Genomic DNA, 22,487 nt, shown 5'->3' with positions numbered 1-22,487 from the left:
GGGCGGGGCCGGCGAGAAAGGACCCTGGCGCGGGAGGCTGGGCGGCCGGGCCGACCTCCCCCGCGGCCGCGATCCGGGGTTTACATAAGGGCGCACGTCATGGAACTGATGGAGCCACACAGAGACGTCTAAGTCATGCAGGAGGCGCGCGGCCCCGGCCCGCTCCCGCCGCCCCAGACCCCTCCTCTCATCCGACAGAAAGACAGACAAGAAGGGTTCCCGACCTGTCGTGCCCTGCATGTTCAGAGTCTGTCATGTTTGGTCAAGAACGGGGCGGGGCTGGAGGGCAGGTCTGCGAGGCCGGCGGCAGCGGGGCGCGGGGAGGACCCCTGCCCCGCGTGCGGGTACCTGCTCCCGGCCACCGCCGAGAGGTGACGAAGTGGTAAAAACTCACGGTTACTAGTGAGCGACACAGACACAGACTTTCCAGTCTATTAACAACCACGCCAGAGAGATGGGGCTCTAACTGCAAACACTGGGCAACGGCCCCGCGCTGCCGGCGCTGCCGCTTTAGTCTCTATTCGCCGCCGGTGGCTGAGGCTTGGGAGCGGGCGGGCGGGCGGCGTGCAGCGACGCGGGGATTTGGACAGTGGCCGTAACGGTGATTTCTCCTCACCAACATGGCGGCACCCGAGACAGCGGCTCGATAAAATGGCGCCTGCCGCAATACCTAGCCCGGGACTAAAGGGCAAGAGAGATTCCTCCGCGTGGCGCGGCCCTTGCCCAGCCCGCCGGGGCCGAGAGCGCTGGCTATTGGAGGAAAACCCCCGTCAATCACCTCCAGGGGCGGGCTCCCACTCTTTTCTGTGCGGTGGCGGAGGCGGCAGCCCGATGGTGGGGCTGGTCGGCGCCTGGGGAAACCTCGGCGGGGGGAGGCGGGTTTCGAGGCCCGCGTCGTCCGCCTGCGCCTCCCGGCGCGGCCCACGAGGGTCAGCGGCTTTGCAGAAAGACGCCGCCACCCAAAGCGGGAAGGGTCGTAGAGGCTCCGTATTAAACGGCCCCCCAAGTTTTTGCTGGTGTGGGCAGGGATGGGATAGTAACGAACACGCAGCTGTCGGGTTGTCTTAAAAAAAAGTTTCCTAAAGGATGCGGAAGTGTGCTTTGTCCTTGGAGGCTGTGGCGCGTGTGCGTTTTTATTTATAATGGCTTGTGCTCAGAATCGCATTTTTAAGAATAACCTTAACCTGCCACTTTCATTTCTAATGCTAAATTTATGCGATTGTTAGTTGAAGATGAGTATTAACAATTTAAATTTAAGCCACTTTGCAAAAATATTAAGATTTTATAAATAGAAACAACTGGGGATTACCTTTCTTTACTCTTCTGAACGTGACCTTTACAATTTTTTAAGTCATTGTTCTGCCTTATTTAATTGTGAAGTTCTTTATTAAGATGATGCCTAATGGTTAATATTTCCAATATTCAGACTTCTTTTAGTGATGAGAAATTAAACTGGGTCCTGGATTAGGACCCCAACATTTTCTGTGCCACCGCAGCACCATCAGAACCCCAACCTATAGAGAATAGGACGTACCCAGCACTTGCAAAGCCAGTGCTAAAAAAGCACAGCAAGGCTTTGCCCAGGTATAAAATTATCCACAGAGCTGCAATCTCCAATCTCTGGTCTGTCCTGGTGATACTTTCTATAGCAGTCTGTGCCTAAGGATTTTTCATTTCTATAGCTGGTTTAACAACTATGTTGATCATTTCTATCTCCACCTCCAGTTTCTGGTCTTATGACACCTCCGTCCTAAATTTTCTACTCTTAGCCTTCATTACTAGGAAACTATCCAAATGTAAGTTTCCTGTGGTTTAACAATATTTAATATTTGCAGTTACATTAGAATCTTGTCTTTGACTCTATTGTAACTAGATTGAGGTATTACTGTGGCCATTAAGATAGCATTTGAAGTTAATATATAAAGGTGTTTGAGGTAGTGCCTTCTCTCTGCACTTTTTTTCATGTCCCCTGTATGTGGAGACCTCTGGATATTTTTTAAACCTTCTTAAAGAAACCTTTGGTTTCTTTGGGGTTTTTTTTTTTGTGGTGTGGAACAATAATGCAGGTCTCCCTAGATGAAAAAATATGTCATCATGTTAGGGGGAAAAGGATGTCCTAAAGCTAATTCCATACAGGCTTTGTGGACTCCACCCCCACCCCAGGCCAAAGCCAAAGACACTGGGAACTCCAAATCCCATCACCACCAAAGGGAAGGTTGCTGGGACCTGAGGGTGGGGTTAAGCAGCCAGGTGGATATAAAAGGCAGACACGTGGGCTTTAGGGGCCCCCCCATTTTGACTCTCCACCAGCTTGCAGCAACCGGCCAGCTCTGAGAGTAACTTTGGGTTTCCAGGTCGTCGGATCGGGTAGGACGCATTAAAGACTTTATTTCCCTATTTTCTCCCTGAGTTGTACATTTTCCTTATTTCCTTTTCTCTTGTAAATAAACCTTTTATTAACCTTTTGTGTGTGTCTGTAGTAGAGTATTAATAAGTCCCTTTAAAGCGCACTGGTGAGGACCCACAGCCAAGAACCCGTTCAATATCGGGGCTGCTCTATAACAATCAGGCCCTGGTCTATTTCTTTTGGTAACAGAAAGCGAGTTAGTGAGTTCGTGGCTGATCTGTAGAGCAGGAGGCAGTGCTTCTTTGAAACTCTGGGTTTACAATCTAGTGCTCAGAGATCTGTTAGAGTAATTTTTTTTTTTTTAAGTTAAAGGCTAACTTTAACTTTCCTCATCTTGTCTTTAATGACCTCAGTTAAGAAGGAATGCATCCATCACAGAGATTAAACTAGATCATTTGTTGTCAACCTAATAAATATTACTTACCAATGAAATATGAACCAGAAGAACTGCAGCTCTCAACATATAACAACTTCATCTAAACATCTGCAATAAGAACTATCCATAATCTAGCATGACTTCTAGCAGCGTAAGACTGTCCCTAAAATGACCATAGCCCCTTATTAAAATGCCAGTCTGAGAAAGGTCAGTACTACCTGAATTAGTACTAGCCTAAGAAAGATAGGCATTTATTTTGCAGTGTCATGGGGAGAAAAGACTCCAAACTTACACAATTGCTAGCAGCAGACAAAACTCGCCTAATCTCATTTATACTGACTAACCCTTTGTAAAATTTTGCATTTGATACCCTGCTCACTCCCATTCCCTTAATAGGCCCTGTGCACAAATCAGAGTTTGGCTCTTTCCCCTCCAGTCTATGGTTAATGATTAAAATGTTTTTAACATTTGAACTGAAGTCAGCCATTATTCATCTTTGACAATCATCCTTAGCTACAATGTGTACAAAAATTATAGCTAATAAAAAAAAAAGGTGCTAACATTTGATTTTGCTATATAAGGACATTTAAAAACCTTAAGGTTGTTTAAAAATAAAACCCAAAAAAAGTAACAGGGTGGTCCCCAGGCAAAGGAGAGGTTCCAAGTTCCCTGTCCCACCCAAGGAAGGTTGGAGCTGAGAAGGGAAAAGAAGCTGGAGAGGAGACTGGAGGTGGGAAACAAGAAGGATGGGGACCAAGAAGGAGACCTGGAAGGGGCACATGGAGCAGAGAGACGTGAAGAAACTGCACTTTGGATCTCCCCTGGTGGCAGAGGCGGTTGAGCACAGCACTATGAAGCTGTCCACAGCCTCTGCAGCACGGGTTCAATCCTGGCCTGTGAGAATCCCACATGGCAAGGCACACCTCTCCTGTCTCACCCCTGCTCCCCTCAGCAGTGTATTTAGGTAGATCTGCCTGTTCTGCTCCCCACTCTGTCTCTGCTGAATCCTCTCACCCTCCCGCGCATCTGGCCTGTACCCCTGTTCTTGTATGCATTAATAAATAAATCTTTTAAAAAAAGAAAAAAAAAGTGCACTTGCTTCTTGGTCTTGGTTCTGTCCCAGACATGCTGTATAATCAAAAGAGTCTCTTGCCTAAAATGGTATACAAAATCCCAGCAATGCTTTTTTTAAAAAATTGAACCAAAAAATTGAAATTTATATGGGACAACAAAACACCTTGAATTGCAAAAGCAATCCTAAGAAAAAAGGAGAGAAATGGAGGAATCATGTTACCTAACTTCAAATTTTACTAAAAGCAGCAGTATTAAAAGAAAAAGGTATCTTTGGGACACAATCTTAGGGTGCTATAAGTCATGCTAGAATATGGACATTTCTGAGTGCAGATGTTTAGATGGATTTGTTATGTGTTCAGAAATAGATACATGGACCTATGGAACAGAATTGAAAGTACAGAAATAAATCCATGCATATATCAGCACCTAATCTATGGTAAAACATCCATGACCATAAAATGAGGGAGTGCAAGTTCACTAATAAATGGTGCTGATATATGCTGAGAAAATTGGGAAGCACACACTAAAAAATGAAGTTTGATGATTTGCTAACACCATCCAAAAAATAATTCCAAATGATTAAAGATTTAGATATAAGACCTGTAACAATAAAATACATAGAAGGAAACATCGGTGACATAGTCTATGATATTAACAATAAAAATATTTTTGATAATTCATATCTTATGGAAAGGGAATTAAAAATAAAAATTGGGATTACCTCAAATTAAAAATCTTATATACAGTGAAAGAAAATGTAAGACAAATAGATAGCCTATAGAATGAGAGAAAATATTTGCACAATACATAGTTGATAAGGGATTAATATCCATGATACATAAATTCAACAATAAAATAACAAATGGGCAGCAGAAAATGAACAAACAATTCACCATAGAGGCTATTAATGCACATGATTAATTTTTGTAAATATTTCAATTATGCTTAAGAAAAATGTAAATTCTCCTATTGTTACATGCAGAACTTTATAAATGCCCCTTAGGTCAAGTCTATTAACTTCAAAGCTCTTGTCTTCTATATCCTTGCTGATTTTTGTCTGGTTGCTTGAAGAGGCAAATAAAAATCTCTTGAAATCCCTCACTTTGATATTGGATTAATCAATTCCTTCTATAGCTCTATCACATTTTCTTCACATAAGGCTATGTTATTAGGTGATATGTACACATATATCTATTTTTTACCTATTGATTTAATTTCCTTTTGTGGCCTGGTTAACTTTTTCTATGTGCTGGGTATTTTATATGTAAAATTATATGTGGTAATAATTTGGCACTTTCCTTCAAATGAGTACTACTTTAATTCAAATTTCCTCTGAATTTTTAGTAATGATTCAAGGACATAAGAAGGTTCTTGCTTATAATATAAATGATGGGGAAATATAACTTCCCTGGGAAAGATGTCTGGTTTCAAAGAACTTCTCTAAGTCTCTCACTTAGAGAACTATCTCAAGGTTCTCTGTCATTGATCACACCTACTGTTTGAAACATTCTACAATTCCCCTACACCAGCATTATTTTAAGCGGAAACAGAACAAGCTTCTTTTTTTCCAAATGTGTCCTCTGTTTTCCTGCCTAGTAACAATTATCTCCACTCTAGATGCCCATTTACCACTAAGACAACCTTTTCTTATGAAAATTACTCAAGAATTGGCTCAAATAATACCTCATTTGAGAAACCTTCCCCACTAATTCCCTTTTTTTCTGAATTGTCTTAACGCTTTATACTTTCATTTTAAGAAACTTTACTTTCTATAAGCTGTATTTCCATTTTGTTTACAAGTTTGTGGAAGAACAGTTCAAGACCACTCAGTGGTTATTCTTACCCAAGCCGTGACCTGAGCAGTAGGAAATGCTGTCCAGTCGTCAATGGCTGACTGAGTGCCCCAAGCTTTGCCAAGCAACAGCTGAAGAGAGATAGAAGAGACCTGTACCTTTTGATCAATGTGCAACCTCAGCTTTTGTGGAGTAAATTTAGGGCCTGGAACATATCAAGCATCCTGAAATTCCTCCTTGGTCACAGTCTTTTTTAGCAGTGGCCTCCTCTTCCTTTTCAATCTCTTCAGGATCTCTATGGAAGTAGAAATCAGGTATGTACGCACATGGGAGATGGTGCCACGCATGTGCAGAACTTCTTGGCCCAGAGTCCACCCATAGGGCGAAACCCAATGAGTGAGCGCCCAAGTTGTTCCCTGGGCTGGCAGTTGTCCACATAGCGCGGTGGAGAGTATGTGTCGCACAGGAGGCAGATTACCATTAGCTGCCTCTGAGAGCTGCTGGTGGTCAGCCCTGGGATCAGTAACCAGTTGAAGTTGAGGCTTCTGGAAAGCTGCCTGGATTTGCCAAGTGAAGGTTGAAGGAGTGAACGAGATCAACCACGTGAGTAGTTCTAGCAGCAGCAAACTTTAGCACAGTTCCCTGGCCAGTACTCTTGGACATGATGCTGTCATCACCTCCTTTTTCAATGGCAACAATGACATGAGCTGCCAACACATGCTTCTCCCAAGTTCTTTCCGCATTTATGCTGTAACTGTTATCACTTTTCCTTTTGTAGATGTACTGTGTATTTGCAGGTCAAAGTTGATGCATACAAGTGGGTTACTGCTGCACAAGGAATTTAAGGACATTGTGCCCCTTTATTTGTAGAACATCAGGCCCAGTATATTATGAATATATCCCTTTTTTTTTTTTTAAGATTTTTCTTATGCATACAAGAACTGGGGTATGGCCAGAGGTGTGGGGTGTGAGAGGACCCACCAAAGACAAAGTGGGGAACAGAACAGGCAGACTGACTGAAATACACTGCTGAGGGTCAGGAGAGGTCTGCTGCGCCATGTGGGTAGCTCCCTGGGCCGGGATCGCATTCGTGCAGCAGTGGCTGCAGGCAGCTCCACAGGTTGCGTCTTAACCCCTGCGCCACCAGGGAGGGCCCTTGGAAAGTTGTTGTGAGAATCTGAGGTGAACTGGCATCTGGCATAAAACATTGAAATAAACGTTAGCCTTAGGCTACCATTCCTTGGATGCACTGTGAGGACCTTCGAACAGTTCTTACTAAAGTGAAAAACTGGCGCATTCCAAGAACCAATACGAAAAACTCGACGAAACATTTCCGATCACAGATGAAAGGGCGCCGCCGAGCCCCGCACACGGTGGCGCCTGCGTAGCACCGCGGCGCGGCGGGGAGAGGGCGTGCGCAGGGGCGGGGCGGGGGGCGGCGCGGCGGGGAGAGGGCGTGCGCAGGGCCGGGGAGGGGGGGGCGGCGCGGCGGGGAGAGGGCGTGCGCAGGGCCGGGGTGGGGGGCGGCGCGGCGGGGAGAGGGCGTGCGCGGGGCCGAGGAGGGGGGCGGCGCGGCGGGGAGAGGGCGTGCGCGGGGCCGAGGAGGGGGGCGGCGCGGCGGGGGGGGGGCGTGCGCGGGGGCGGGGGGGGGCGGCGGGGAGAGGGCGTGCGCAGGGCCGGGGTGGGGGGCGGTGCGGCGGGGAGAGGGCGTGCGCAGGGCCGGGGAGGGGGGGGCGGCGCGGCGGGGAGAGGGCGTGCGCAGGGCCGGGGGGCGGGGCGGCGCGGCGGGGAGAGGGCGTGCGCAGGGCCGGGGGGCGGGGCGGGGCGGTGGGGAGAGGGCGTGCGCAGGGCCGGGGGGCGGGGCGGCGCGTGCGCGGAGCGGCTCGCGCCCGCCCTCCTCCTCCTCCCGCTGCGGTGGTTGCTCTAGAGCCGCCTGGCCCTGGGGAGGGTGATGGATTTTGAGAATCTCTTCTCTAAGCCCCCCAACCCGGCCCTTGGCAAAAAGCCGGCCACGGACTCTGAGAAAAGGTGATCCCTTGTCTTTTCATGCTTCGAGCGCGGGGCCCGCCTCTGCGTTCCCCCGCGGGCCCCGGGGGCGCTGCCCCGCCTCGCCGCCGGCTTCCGCGGGAGCGCGTGGGGCAGCGTGGCCCGCGCCGGCACGGATGGTTGGGCAGCCGGGGCGCGGGGAGAAGCCGGGCCAGCTAGTGGGTCACCGCGGCCAGAGGTGCCCCCGGCATGGGCGAAGGGAGCGGCGGGTCCTGGCGTCTTTCGGGATGGGGCAGGGTCTCCTGGATCCTTCCTTTCTTGTGCGCTTCTCTAGCCGGGGTAGGAGCCGGTCCTCTGGCCTCTCGGCACTTGCACCAGGCCGTGGGCTCGTAGAGGAGAGATCGCTAGAGATTTTTCACTAAGACGATGCTAGGTATTTTTCTTTTTGGCAGGAAAGACCAAAATTTTAAAGCGGTGATAGGACAAGTAGTAAGTAGTCTGCCTTGAAGCCACTGATTTGCACCAGATGATCCTAAAGATCACATGTAATAAAAGTAAAGCATCAGACACCATTTGGATATAATGTTTACTTTAGGTTGGAAATAGAATTGAGAATGCTGGCCAAATGTGGCGAATTTTTTTACCTCATTTTTTTGAAGATATGTAGCTCATTCATTACATGGTCATTCACTTTTATTCATTCACATCACAGCTGTCCGTTCACTTGTTTTCTGAGTTTGAAGTGCTGAGAAACCTAAACCTAGTCTTTCCCTCACAGTATCTCCAGGCCGAAATCCACATGCACATTCTTTATTCCCTCTTTCTTTCATTCATGACATAACCTATTCCGGTTGGTTTTACCTCTAGGTATTTCAAATGTGTTCACTTTTTTTCTAATTCAAATACTTTACCCAATTCAGGTAGCATCTAGAGTTTTACTACCAAATTTAGTGAAATATATTACTTAATCTTCAGAAGAGAAGAGAATTAGAGAAGAGAATTAAGCAAAGGTTAATCATCACACAAAAGGTAGCAACACAAACCCAATAGCTATCAGTTTGAAAATGTATTCGACAGAAAATTCGTTCACAAAAACTAAAGTACAGAAGAAATACTTTTGGATTTTTGCCAAAATATTAGGTGAAGGATGGTAATGAAGTGTAGTGAACTTCCCTAACTTGAAGGTCTGTAGTCTGTAAAAATTTTACCCTTAGTAATTTGCCTTTTAACAGCCTATGTATTGTTTTCCATGCATAAATATTTTTGTTGGCTTTAAATGCAATCAGATGAATCTTTTATAGCTTCTGGGTCTTTTCTTTCCTGGTGGTTTTAGGATGGGACTACTCATTTGAGCCCCTGCTATGTTTTGAGACATTTTTCTAGGCCCTGGGGATGTAGCAATAATAAATAGTACATAATAAACAGTACATAAATAACTCATTTTAGGTGATGATAAATGCCATGGAGGAAATGAAAGTAGGTTGGAATTGCTGTTTAAGATATGTTAAGACTGTTTAGTAGGTACCCAGGTACTTGTGCTGAATAAGAAGTTGACTTTGCCTGCCTGGCTTAAATCTCACCTTCACTTTTTACTGTGACAAGTTACACAGCTCTCTAATTCATTTTTCTCATCTGTAAAGCAGGCTTCTAAGTAGTAGTATGTATTGCATAGGATTGTTGTGCTGGATGTAATCGTGCACAGAATCCTGAATAAGCATCATGTAAGTGTTAGCTGCTACTGTTACTGTTATTGTCATTATTGCTCTGCTTAAGGAGAGGTTGCTTCATATTCTGTAAGATGATTCATTAGTGAAAACTAGAACAGTAGAGCTTCATAGTATTTGGTGTATTGGCTGTTAATACGGAGTCTTCTGTAGAAGACTCACAATTTGGTACTTCATCTGATGGATGTAACTCAGAAGATGACTGGGGACAGATCAGTGCTAAAACTGTTGAATCGGATGAAGCTGAAAAGCTGGAGATCCTTAAATTTGAAAGAAGCACAAAGCTACCATTCACATCCCGGTGCTGGCAGTGCTTTTCCATGGCAATGATCTTTACAGAAAGTACTAATGTCTAAATCTTTGCCTTTATCTGGCTTGTAACTCATCTTAAGCCAGAGTTTTTATTCAGAAGTCACTACTTGCTGAGATACAGTTGTCCTCAGCCCCCTGTATCCATAGACTCAACCATTACTTTGATTTTCCTATAAATTTTATTGGTTCCTTTACCAGTTACTTATATTTCCTGTCTTCATCTTTCTTGGTTTCTTTTACAGTTTTGCTGGAATGAATATCCTCAAGCATTTGTCTCAGATGTGAATGCATGCTTTTCAGTCCTTGTGAGTCTGAAAATAACTTTTCTTTTTCATCTTCACACTTAAATAAAAGTTTGCTTTATTCCTGATCTTAAAAGATATCCTATGTTCTACCTGAAATACTCTTCTCTGTTACATTCTTCTTTGTTAACTCTTATATAGCTTATAATTTCAGAAAACCTTTGACCCTTCTGGGATAAGTGTGCCTCATATATGCACTTATCCCATCATATTGAAATCACTTTATTTCCTTCTCCTAAGCAGATAGAAAGTTCTTGGAAGGCAGGGTCTGTCTTTTTTATTTTTGTGTGACAGGATTTAAGGCCCAGAGCCTGGTAAATGGTAGATACTCAGTTTTTGTTATATGAATGGCATGCTAATTTATATAGCTATTATTACTTTAGTATGATTATATAATTAAAATTTTAGTTTTACAGTTTACTCATAAATATGTTGATGTTTACTTCTCATCATAATTTTGTATATTATTTCTCCGAAGTATTTGGAGTAGAGTTTGAATTTGGAATTTATTTGAGGACAAGCTGGAGATAAACCAAAGCAGTGAATTTTAATGCAGTGGCGTCTACCTTTTTAGGTTGAAAAAACCATTTTGTGTTATTTGATATTTTTGCTACAGAATCGATGATGAAATAGATGATACAGAAGTTGAAGAAACACAAGAAGAGAAAGTAAAATGGAAAGTAAAACTGGAGCGTGAACAAATTCCCAAAAAAGTAAGCTTACGTTGGCATATTGAAAAAGCCAGAAGGAATGGATGTGAGAAATTTATTAGGGATCCTGTTTGTCTCATTTAAGTCAGCATTTAAGACTCAGATACTTATACCTTTACTTATATGTTTAAAACTTTTATTATTTGAGAACTTTGTTGTCATTTAACATTAGCTTCTAGTATATTGCTTACTTTGATTTTCCCTGATTCTGAAATGGGTTGTAAACTATTTTAAAAACTTCTTTCTTTTCAAATTAGATAAAAATTTTTGAGAGTTTTTTTTTTTTTTTAAAGCTTGATTACATCTTAATGAATTCTTTTTTTTTTAATTTATTTGTTCTGTTTATACAAGCACTGGGTACAGTCAGAAGCGCGGGAGGGTGAGAGAATTCACCAGAGCCAGAGCGGGGAGCAGAGCAGGCAGAAAGACCGAAATACACTGCTGAGGGGAGCAGCGGGCGGCAGGAGAGGTCTGCGCGCCATGTGGGACCCTCCTCTGGTGGTCGGGGAGCAGCCGGGGATCAAACCCGCGCTGCAGAGGCCACGGTCAGCATCGCAACCCAGCGCTCAACCGCTGCACCACCGGGGAGGCCCTTTTTGAGAGTTTTGATTTGCTAACTTAACTAATGTTAGTGATTTATGGCTTAAAGCTTCTGTCATTTTGCTAGAATTACCATAACCAGTACCACAAACTGAGTGGTTTAATAGAAATATTTTGTCTCACAGAAATAGAGGCCAGGAACCCAAGATCAAGGTGTTGGCAGGGTTGGTACCTTCAGAGACATGTGAGAAAGAATCTATTCTAAGCCTCTCCCCTGGCTTCTGGTGGTTTGTGGGTAATTGCTGGTGTTCCTCAGTTCACTTTCATCTTTACCACTCATATTTGAATGGTGTTCTCCCTGGGTCTGTGTTTGTGTTTCCTCTTTTTATAAGGATACCAGTCATATGAATTAGAGCCCACCTTAATGACCTCATCTTATGACATGCAATGGTCCTATCTTTGTATTTCATATGTTTCAATGCCCACTGAAAATAATTTTATCAATTAGTAACATTCATCTGTAATGTATAATAAAAATCATCGTAGCTGATTATTGAGTTTTTTTTTTTTTTAAAGATTTATTTATTTACATAAGCACTGGGTACAGTCAGAGGCACGGGAGGGTGAGAGAATTCACCAGAGCCAGGGCGGAGAGCAGAACAGACAGACTGATGAAGTACACTGCTGAGGGGAGCAGCGGGCTGCAGGAGAGGTCTGCACGCCATGTAGGACCCTCGCAGGGCTGCCAGGGATCGAACCAGTGCCACAGAGGCTGCGGGCAGCCTTGCAACCCAGCGCTCAACCACTGCACCACCGGGGAGGCCCTGATTATTGAGTTTTGTTGCCAAATCATCTCATCTCTTTACTTCAAATGAATCAGACATGTTAGTACTTCTAGTAAGTAAAAAGGGTCTGCTTCAGTAAGGGTGTACCTAATTACTAATGTGAATCCTTCTGATATTTTAAGATTTTTTTTTTTAAATATATTTATACAAGAGCTGGGGTACAGGCCAGAGGCATGGGAGGGTGAGAGGATTCACCAGAGACAGAGCCGGGAACAGAACAGGCAGACTGACTGAAATACACTGCTGAGGGGAGCAGCTGACAAGTCAGGAGAGGTCTGTTGCGCCATGTGGGTATCTCCCTGGCCAGCTGGGAATCGAACCCACACTGCAGAGGCTGTGGACAGCTGCTCAGCACTGAGCTCAACCTGCTGCGCCCAACCCACTGCACCATAGGAGGCCCCTTCTGATATTTTAACTTAAATACACTGAATAGAATCTCATCTCTGAATATTTAAGCAAAATATTGTGGGAACTGTTGCATATTGAGTGATTTTGGGGGGGGGGGTTTCCCTGTGTCCACTAAATAAAGGCCAATATCAAGTAAACATATTATCTATCACAGGAGTGGGCCAACTTTTTCATAAAGGACCAGACAGTGAATCTTTTTAGCTTGGCAAGCCATGTTATCTCTACCACTACTAAGTAACAATATAGCAAATAAGTGAAAGGGTGTATCTGGATTCCAGCAAAACTTTTTTGAAAACTGGGGGCCAGGCTGAAGTTTGTCATTGTCTGATCTGTTAGTCCATAAGCTGTAAGTTTGTTCTGTAGTTATTTGGAAAAAGGTGTTCTTTCTTGAGGACTTGGGCACAAGGATCTTGGTGGCCTGAAAGTTGTTGGTTTGGTAGATAGTTTTGTCTTGCTATAATGAAGATAAGGTGTACATTGAAGTTATTGTCAGGTTAAGAAGTTTCCTTCCTCAGCCCCTTTTGATTCTTTAAGCAGGGAGCAAGCTCAGTTTCTAGGTTTGCCATCAGTTCTCTGGGGGTTCTTTTGACTGTGAATTTAACCATCAAAGGTAAGCCATTAGGTTGGACTACCTAGACTATTTTATAATAGTGATTCCTCTTCTTTTTTCATTTGTTTGTTTTGTTTCATATTTGCTGCTTTCATCAGTTACGTGAAAGTAAGTGAGACACCAGGCCCCAAAGCAGGATCCAAAGCATGATCATTAGCCAGTTTTATGATATGTATGTCCTTTCTTCCTGACATCAAAATAGGAGCTCTTTGGCACTATATTTTTTCCCAGTATATTCTTTAATTGAAATGTGTCATACTTGCTAGTTATGATTTTATATCTTGTTAAACCTGTGTCGCCAAGTATAGAAATGTGTGACCATTCCTTGGAATTCTTTGTACATAAAGTGCTTAAAGTTGTCTGCTATGATCAGCTGAGACTGCTCCAGCAACAGCTGCTATACCTGAGTTTCTGTCCCAGTGGATGAGCAGCTTCAACAGCAGAATGAAAAAATTACTTCTGAAAGTAAAATTAATTTGATTACAGAGAACAGGGCAATTCTTTATTCCTGTTGTCATTGCTTTCACAGTCTCTGCCTCTAGTGCTCTGAATTATAGGGAAAGGAATAAGCTTTGGTAACTAATAATATCTTGAGATAGTGAATTTTCAGTTGGGCCATTATAGTTTACTTGTTCTTTTATGAAATGGTGACTTATTAAACTAAATCATTTAAAGAATAGTTGATACAAAGGGAGAAATAAAATGTAAACTGTAATGTTAGAATTCCTTATATCAAATAATTAAGGTTTGGGATTTAGACTTTTAAATCAGTAAAGTACATGTGGTATACAAATTCATAATCTTCCCTTGAATTATCCTTAAGGAGAAGTAGGTTGTGCTATGGTTTTTTTTTTTTTTAAAGATTTATTTATTTATTATTTATACAAGCACTGGGTACAGTCAGAAGCGCGGGAGGGTGAGAGAATTCACCAGAGCCAGAGCGGGGAGCAGAGCAGGCAGAAGGACCGAAGTACACTGCTGAGGGGAGCAGCGGGGGGCAGCAGAGGTCTGCGCGCCATGTGGGACCCTCCTCTGGTGGCCGGGGAGCACCCGGGGATCGAACCGGCACTGCAGAGGCCGCGGGCAGCTTCGCAACCCAGCGCTCAACCGCTGCGCCACCGGGGAGGCCCTATGGTTTTTTTTTTTTAATTCTAAAAAAATTGCAAATAAATGAGAGTGGAGAGAATATGAACTCTCAGGAAAGCCAACCTCAACAACGATCAACAATCTAGTCTCTAGTCTTATACAGCCAGATTGTTTGAATATTACTAGGATTTCTAATTGAAAATGTAATTTTTACTTAGTCTAGGCACTTTGGAAATTCTACATCGTCAAAGAATTTGTCATATAGAAAATCAAGAAGTAAGGACTATGATGTATATAGTGATAATGATACCTGCAGTCAGGAATCAGAAGATACTTTTGCGAAAGAGCTTCAACAGTATATACAAGCTAAAGAAATGGCAAAAGCTGCTCAATCTTTATGTGCTGAAGAATCTCTGAAGAAAGATGTTGCAAAGGATACTCAGAAAGGTAAGGGTCAATCTGTTTTGTCATTTAAAGTTTATCTAGAGGGCAAACTCCCTGGTGGCACAGGGTTTCAAGACAGCTCTATCAAGCTATCACCAGCAACTGCAGCATGAGTTTGATCCCTGGCCAGCCAGGGAGCTAACCCACATGCACAGCAGACCTCTCCTTCGCACCTGGTGCTCCCCTTAGCAGTGTATTTCAATAGATCTTCCTGTTCTGCTCCTCACTCTCTCTCTGGTGAGGGGAGCAGTGGCTGAGACAGGAGAGGTCTTCTGTGCCATGTGGGTTAGCTCCCTGATGGGGATCTAACTCATGCTGAACAGTGGCAGCTGATAGCTTGATAATGCTGACTTAACCCCTTGTGCCACCAGGGAGGCCCTATATAAAAAACTTTAATGAAAAACCTGACAATTACATATGAGTTTATTTTACTTGAAGCTCTACTGTTATAGTGCTATGAAGTCCCTAATTAGGTCTTACTCTGAGCACTTGAAAAAAGATATGACTTATGGCTAGCAAGGTATATTTGATTAATTTACCTTGCTTCGTCTGTTCCCCCCCTTCCTCCCCAGTAATACCTTATATATTTTCATAAAGAATGAGTCAGGGATCCCAAATATATTCATTATCATTTTGATCTCTTAATCACAGAGCTTCTAGAATGATAGGTGGGCATCATACCAGTTTTCACTTACTGAATTGTGGAGAGCTTTTCCTGCATTATTATAGAATATACTTCTTAGTAAACTGCCTATTTCACTTCATGTCATCTTTAAAGTTAATTTTCTTGTTTTCAGCTGTTAAACAAAAAAATAAAAGCCTTAAAGCTATTCACAAGAATGGTAAACAGAAGAAAATGAAGCGAAAATGGCCTGGCACTGGGGACAAAGGATCAAATGCTTTACTGAAGAACAGTGGTTCACAGGAACAGGTACATGCATGTGAGGGGATGCCTACATGCTCTTGGATTTTTATCTTATACCTCAGTGACAGGAAGTGTTATTTAATCTTGAAAGGTTGGGGCATCCCCAAAATGAGGGTTATCTAGTAGTGAAAATCTCTTACCATCAGTGGGGTCTCCATGTTCTTCCTTTTCACTCATTAGCTGCCAACACCCATTGTAATTCTGAGTGTTCTGCCTATTGCCCTTCAGTCACACCAAAGCCTCTTGGTTTTGGAATGTTGTACTGTCAGTGATAATGGGAAAACATACGAGAAGCAGGGAGAAGATAAAATAGCCATGAGGACATTTCAAAGGGCACAATCTTACAAAATTTCTGTGATTTCAGTCCGTGGTTTACTACTTCCTCATTCCCTCTAGAGGTGAAAAATTAGTATTTCTTAGCATTAGCCTTACCAACTACTCCTTATTCTCCTGATATTTTGATTTTACTTTGTAGCAGTCCTCCTTCTTGGTCTTTAGATGTATTTAAGATGTGATAGTAAACAGCTCCTCTGGCTCCTGCTTTTCTGAGGGCTTTCAAACTAGATGGCAACTTTTTTATTAGGCTTGGTCACAGGAGACGAGAGTTAAGGGTGGTAAAATATTAGTAATACCAAATATTGTAGATAGAAATATTTATATAAATATCTATTGAATAGCTCTGTAGATTCTAATGTAATAAATAACATAATCAAATAGAACCAAAGGTTTAAACTGACACATATTTATAAGACATATAGTTGTGATAATGATAACTGGAAATTTGACATTATTGCAAACTGGGTAAATGTCAGCCCCTTTCTTTGCTTGTTCTGTAGTCACTGTAGTCCTAAAACTGTATTCAGCCATTTGCTGTGTAGAAACTAAGCAGTACCACAATTTAACACTCTAAAAGTAATTTGTGTTTCTAAAGAGCTAAAATATATTATGAAATTCTCCTTTTTATACCTTTATTGCCATCTTGAGGGTTTTTTCTAGTTATGTTTGTCAGAATATATAATTGGCCGGTATGCTCAGCTCTCCCCGTGAGCATATCATTAAAGCTAAAGATTATAGATTTTTTGGCTTACCTTATGATTTTCAGTTTTGACTCTACTATTCTAAGGAACCTGTTCTTAGGCTTCACTTTCCATCATGAGTAGTAGCACGTTAATTTTTTTATCCATTAAAATCATAAAGGCAAAGTACAATAAAGGATTCAAGTAGCACAGACACCAACGTTCAGTGATGGAATGCTGTTGAAAATGATTCCAACTGATGTACAAAAGTCCAGATCTTGCACATGAAGATCAATGTGAAGTCACTTTTCAATGCTTTAAAGGTGGCTTAAAATAATTTTGTGTAATGGCAAAATGTTTAATTTTATGTTTCTCATATTGAGCTTTTTGTTTTTGTTTTTAAAGGATGGTAAACCTAATGAAAAGCAGCAGCATGTGAGAATGAGTCAGGAATTCATCAACCAACATACAGTGGAACGCAAGGGAAAACAAATTTGTAAATATTTCCTTGAAAGGAAATGTATTAAGGTACAAAAATGTGTAAGCAAAATTATGCTGAAATGTCAGGTGTAGTAAAAATGTACTAAAACCAACTCATTTCCCTTAGACATTCTGGAAGCATACTTCTACATTTTGAAACTGTTTTCTTCTGAGAAAGTTTCCATTAGAAAATTTTAATGAAGTGTTCTTTTATGTTTGAGAAAGTAGATAATTAAAAAAAAAAAAGATTTGTGTTAAAAATGTTTAGAACTTGGACCTACTAAACATAGAGCTTCCATATGATCCAGCAATTCCACTCCTAGGTATTTACCCAAAGGACACAGAAACATCAATTCCAAAGAACACCTGCACCCCTATGTTTATAGCAGCACTGTTTACAATAGCTAAGCTTTGGAAACAACCCAAATGCCCAAAAATAGATGACTGGATCAAGAAGATGTGGTACATATATACCATGGAATATTACTCAGCATTCAAAAAAGATAAACACATGCAAATTGCTGCAACATGGATGGTGCTGGAAGGGATCATGCTCAGCGAAATAAGCCAAAAAGAAAAAGAAAAATACCGGATGGTCTCACTCATAGCAGGAATCTAGAAAACTTAAATAAGGGACCAGGAAAATGAATAACTATAAGAAAGTGAAAATCAAAATCAACAAAAAACTATGAACCAGAGACACTTTTAGGGGGGCGGGGGTGGGAGGGGAGGGATTGGGGTCAGAAGGGGGGGGCTGCAATTGTATGGGGAATATAACAATAAAATTTATAAAAAAAAAAAAATGTTTAGAACTTAACAAAATTTAGAGCAGATATATGTGCTGTGGTTATAACATGTTAAGAATTAGGCCATACAGCTCTAAAACTCATTTTTTTCCACAGTTATTTGCTTACTTTATTTAAAGGAATTAGTGATGATTTAAACCTTGAGAAATAATGACTTTTCTTTCTTTTGATTCAGGGAGACCAGTGTAAATTTGATCATGATGCAGAGATAGAGAAGAAGAAGGAAATGTGTAAGTTTTATGTACAAGGATATTGTACCAGAGGTGAAAACTGCCTGTATTTGCATAATATCCTTTGTCAAAAAACATAATAATTCTGCTCTTAATATTTACTTTTTAAATACATATTTACTTTTTAAAAACATTTAAATAAAAAAAATTGTTAGTAAAACCAATGTTTTAGCTGTGGCAAAATCATATTATCTAAGCCCAACTCAGTATCAAAGTGATGATTATGTCCCGACACCCCCATTGCCCTGAAGGAAAAGAGGAATTCTTTAAAAATTCTCTCAAATAAAGATCCTTTCTGCTTGACCTGAATAGGATAGCAGGTTCATGGGACTTTGTCAAGTCCCAGAAAGACTATGTCAGAATTTGTGCTATGATATTCACTAATAGAATCTGTATTCATATAAGCTACTTCATAAAAAGAGGCTGGGATTGTATAACTTGAAAATTCTGCACTGTATGGAAGTTAATTGTCCCTTAATTTGAGGAATAACCCTAGCACTTCAGTGCAAATGTATCGGCATGTTGTCATAACATGAAACGTAAATGTTTTAGGGTAATAGCATCTTTGGTCACCACAAAAGCTGTTTTCCTTTATTTATTCAATACTAGGAATCTCAAATTCTAACTTAAGAATTTTTTCCTAAAAAAAATATTGAAGTTGTATAAGTGGATCCTGTTGTAAGCAAGCCTAAGTATATGAAGAATCCAAACTTGAACTCATATTATTGTCATTGGCTTTAATTCCCTCATCCCAAAAGAAAGCTTTAAAAATACATTTCTTAAGGTGTTTTATACCCCTTCCTTACATCAGTGAAATATTTATAGTATATTATAAGAGTGGATATGAAAGAAGAGTTCTGTAAAAACCAATATACTTGATTTATATAATCATCCTTCAAGTAGATGTTTCATGTAACCCATTTCATCTTTATTATCTCATTTTTTAAATAGTGAATTCAATGTTTCTACTAGTAGTAAAGTCCTTTAAATAGATATGAAAAATAAAGTAATTAAGTTTTAATAAGTTATTTTATTTGATTAAAATTGTTCTCCTTAACATTTCGGTTACATGAATATCCTTGCAAGTTTTATCATACAGGAACAAAATGTTATCAAGGAGATTATTGTAAATTTTCTCATGATCCACTGACTGCTGAAACACAAGAACTATTGGCTAAAGTAAGTACACTTAATAACATTTTGTTTTCCTTTTTTGAAAGACTGAACTTAGGGCGAGAATTTGAAAAGATATTGTTTTTTAAGGACAGTGCCTCTTTGATTAGCAATTGGGGTATCTTAGGACTGATAATCTAAGAATTTTCTTATGTTTAGAGAATTATTAATTTATATATTTTTCCATATAGCTTAAGGGAAATTTTATACTCATTGCTGGTACAAACTGGAATGTTCTTAAAACTTTAATGGAAGTCAGCAACTTTAAAAACTAAGCACAACAAAGGAAAAACAAAATAAATAGAAATAGTTCTCCTGTGACACTCTTAGAAGGAAAGTTAAGGATCATTAGTTGACAGATACTTTAGAGTTATATCTAACAATGCTCAAATAGTTATTTCAAAGTGTTTTCTTCAAATATTCTTTGTAAGAAAAGGTAACCAAAAAATAATCATTTATACTCTTTCATTTCCCACATCATTGGAAGCTGCTCTCTTCAAAAGTAAATTGAAATATAAGTGAAAAATAAAACATTCTTTTAAAACTAAACCATATCTGTGGCAAGTGTTCCCTTGAGTCTATATTTTTAGGTTGTAAGATGTGAAGGGTTACGCTGGAATTAGAAGTTATGCCAAATATTTGATTTACTGGTAGTGTGAAATACAGATTAAAAAAATGACATTAAAATTAATTTTTCACTTCCTTTTATACAAATATTATGTCATTATTAGGATGAATATTATTGTAATCATTAGAAAATTACAAGAGTATGATTAGTTACCTGAATTAACCATTAATGCATAAAAATGATTTTTTTTTCATATTAGGTTTTGGATACTGAAAAGAAGTCATCATGAAAATAAAATATATAAAAAAAGGTAAAATTAGAATTTAACACTGAACCATCTCTAGAAGTTGGTATAGAAACATTAGGGCTTTTTCCGTTTTCCCAATAGTCTTTTTCTCCTTTCTCATTAAAAAATTGTGAAATATTTGATACATATACATAGATATATGTAAGTTTCCATGGACCTGCTTCTTTTTCTGCATTTGTAACTATCTTTTATATTTTTATTCTCTTTTGTTTCTTTTTCTTTTTTTTTTTTTTTATAGAGGCATGTTTTTTATTTATTTATTTTATTTGTTTGTTTTTGTTTATACAAGCACTGGGTACAGTCAGAAGTGCGGGAGGGTGAGAGAATTCACCAGAGCCAGAGCGGGGAGCAGAGCAGGCAGAAGGACCGAAGTACACAGCAGAGGGGAGCAGCGGGCGGCAGGAGAGGTCTGCGCGCCATGTGGGACCCTTCTCCGGTGGCCGGGGAGCAGCCGGGGATTGAACCGGCGCCACAGAGGCCGCGGGCAGCTCAACCGCTGTGCCACCGGGGAGGCCCTGTTTCTTTTTTTTTTAAGAACAATTTTTTTTTTTTTTTTTTTTTTTTTTTTTTTTTTTTTTAATAAATTTTATTGTTATATTCCCCATACAATTGCAGCCCCCCATTCTGACCCCAATCCCTCCCCTCCCGCCCCCGCCCCCCTAAAAGTGTCTCTGGTTCATAGTTTTTTGTTGATTTTGATTTTCACTTTCTTATAGTTATTCATTTTCCTGGTCCATTATTTAAGTTTTCTAGATTCCTGCTATGAGTGAGACCATCCGGTATTTTTCTTTTTCTTTTTGGCTTATTTCGCTGAGCATGATCCCTTCCAGCGCCATCCATGTTGCAGCAAATTGCATGTGTTTATCTTTTTTGAATGCTGAGTAATATTCCATGGTATATATGTACCACATCTTCTTGATCCAGTCATCTATTTTTGGGCATTTGGGTTGTTTCCAAAGCTTAGCTATTGTAAACAGTGCTGCTATAAACATAGGGGTGCAGGTGTTCTTTGGAATTGATGTTTCTGTGTCCTTTGGGTACATACCTAGGAGTGGAATTGCTGGGTCATATGGAAGCTCTATGTTTAGTAGGTCCAGAAATCTCCACACAGCTTTCCACAGTGGTTGGACCAGTTTGCACTCCCACCAACAGTGCAGAAGAGTTCCTTTTTCTCCACACCCTCGCCAACATTTGTTGTTGCTAGTTTTTTTAATATGTGCCATTCTCACTGGTGTAAGATGGTATCTCATGGTAGTTTTGATTTGCATTTCCCTGATGACAAGTGATGTTGAACATTTTTTCATATGCCTGTTGGCCATTTGCATTTCCTCTTCAGAGAAGTTTCTTTTAAGCTCTTCTGCCCATTTTTTGACTGGATTATTTTCTTTGTTGTTGTTGAGTCTCATCAGCTCTTTGCAGATTTTTGTGATCAGTCCTTTATCATTAGTGTTGGGTGCAAAAATGTTCTCCCAGTTGGTGGGGTTTCTCTTTGTTTTTGTTATTGTCTCTTTTGCTGTGCAAAAGCTCTTTAATTTGATATAGTCCCAGCTGTTTATCTTTGCCTTCACTATCACTGCTTTGGGTGATGTGTCTGTAAAGATGTCTTTGATGTGCAAATCACGTAGTGTTTTGCCTATATTTCCTTCTATATATTTTATGGTTTCAGGTCTTATGTAAGAACAATTTTTTTTTAAAGATTTATTTATTTATTTATACAAGAACTGGGTATAGTCAGAAGTGCGGGAGGGTGAGATAATTCACCAGAGCAGGGAGCAGAACAGGCAGAAGGACCGAGGTACACTGCTGAGCGGAGCAGTGGGCAGCAGGAGAGGTCTGCGCGCCATGTGGGACCCTCGTCCTGCGGCCAGGGATCGAACCGGCCCTGCAGAGGCTGAGGGCAGCCTTGCAACCCAGCGCTTAACTGCTGTGCCACCGGGGAGGCCCCTCTTTTGTTTCTTTTTTTTTTTTTTTTTTTTTTTTTTTTTTTTTTTTTTTTAATAGAGGCATGTTTTGTTTGTTTGTTTGTTTATTTTGTTTATACATGCACTGGGTACAGTCAGAAGTGCAAGCGTGGGAGGGTGAGAGAACTCACCAGAGCCAGAGCGGGGAGCAGAGCAGGCAGAAGGACCGAAGTGCACTGCTGAGGGGAGCAGCGGGCGGCAGGAGAGGTCTGCGCGCCATGTTGGACCCTCCTCCGGTGGCCGGGGAGCAGCCGGGGATCGAACCGGCGCTGCAGAGGCCGCGGGCAGCTTCGCAACCCAGCGCTCAACCGCTGCGCCACCAGGGAGGCCCCCTCTTTTGTTTCTTAATAGACCTGCCGAATGTGTGTGATTTGCTAAATGGTATATTTAGTTTTGCTTTGGAT

The 22,487-nt window shown here is 41.2% G+C and overlaps 2 protein-coding genes across 2 annotated transcripts in view; one reads left to right on the top strand and one right to left on the bottom strand.

Moving 5' to 3' along the window:
• The window catches only part of ZC3H6 (zinc finger CCCH-type containing 6), a gene marked incomplete at its 3' end in the record, with an annotated part of 48,175 nt that extends 47,807 nt beyond the window's left edge, over positions 1-368 (bottom strand). The window contains exon 1 of the mRNA XM_084235119.1: positions 225-368. Within this exon, the coding sequence (XP_084091245.1) occupies positions 225-256 (32 nt within the window). The 5' untranslated portion in view covers positions 257-368. The remainder of the gene's footprint in view (positions 1-224) is intronic.
• A 7,233-nt stretch (positions 369-7,601) lies between these two features.
• On the top strand, positions 7,602-20,104 carry ZC3H8 (zinc finger CCCH-type containing 8; the record flags this gene model as incomplete). Its single annotated transcript, XM_084235120.1, has 8 exons — positions 7,602-7,678; positions 10,591-10,687; positions 14,392-14,620; positions 15,415-15,548; positions 16,964-17,086; positions 18,020-18,131; positions 19,144-19,253; positions 20,075-20,104. 8 exons carry the CDS (start codon positions 7,602-7,604, stop codon positions 20,102-20,104), a joined length of 912 nt encoding a protein of 303 aa, XP_084091246.1.
• Between the last annotated feature and the right edge of the window lie 2,383 nt (positions 20,105-22,487).

This window comes from Talpa europaea (assembly GCF_964194135.1).
Source record: "Talpa europaea genome assembly, chromosome: 6".
Taxonomy (NCBI): domain Eukaryota; kingdom Metazoa; phylum Chordata; class Mammalia; order Eulipotyphla; family Talpidae; genus Talpa; species Talpa europaea.
The sequence above is the reverse complement of the archived record's forward strand: the minus strand, read 5'-3'. Positions and strand labels throughout refer to the sequence as shown.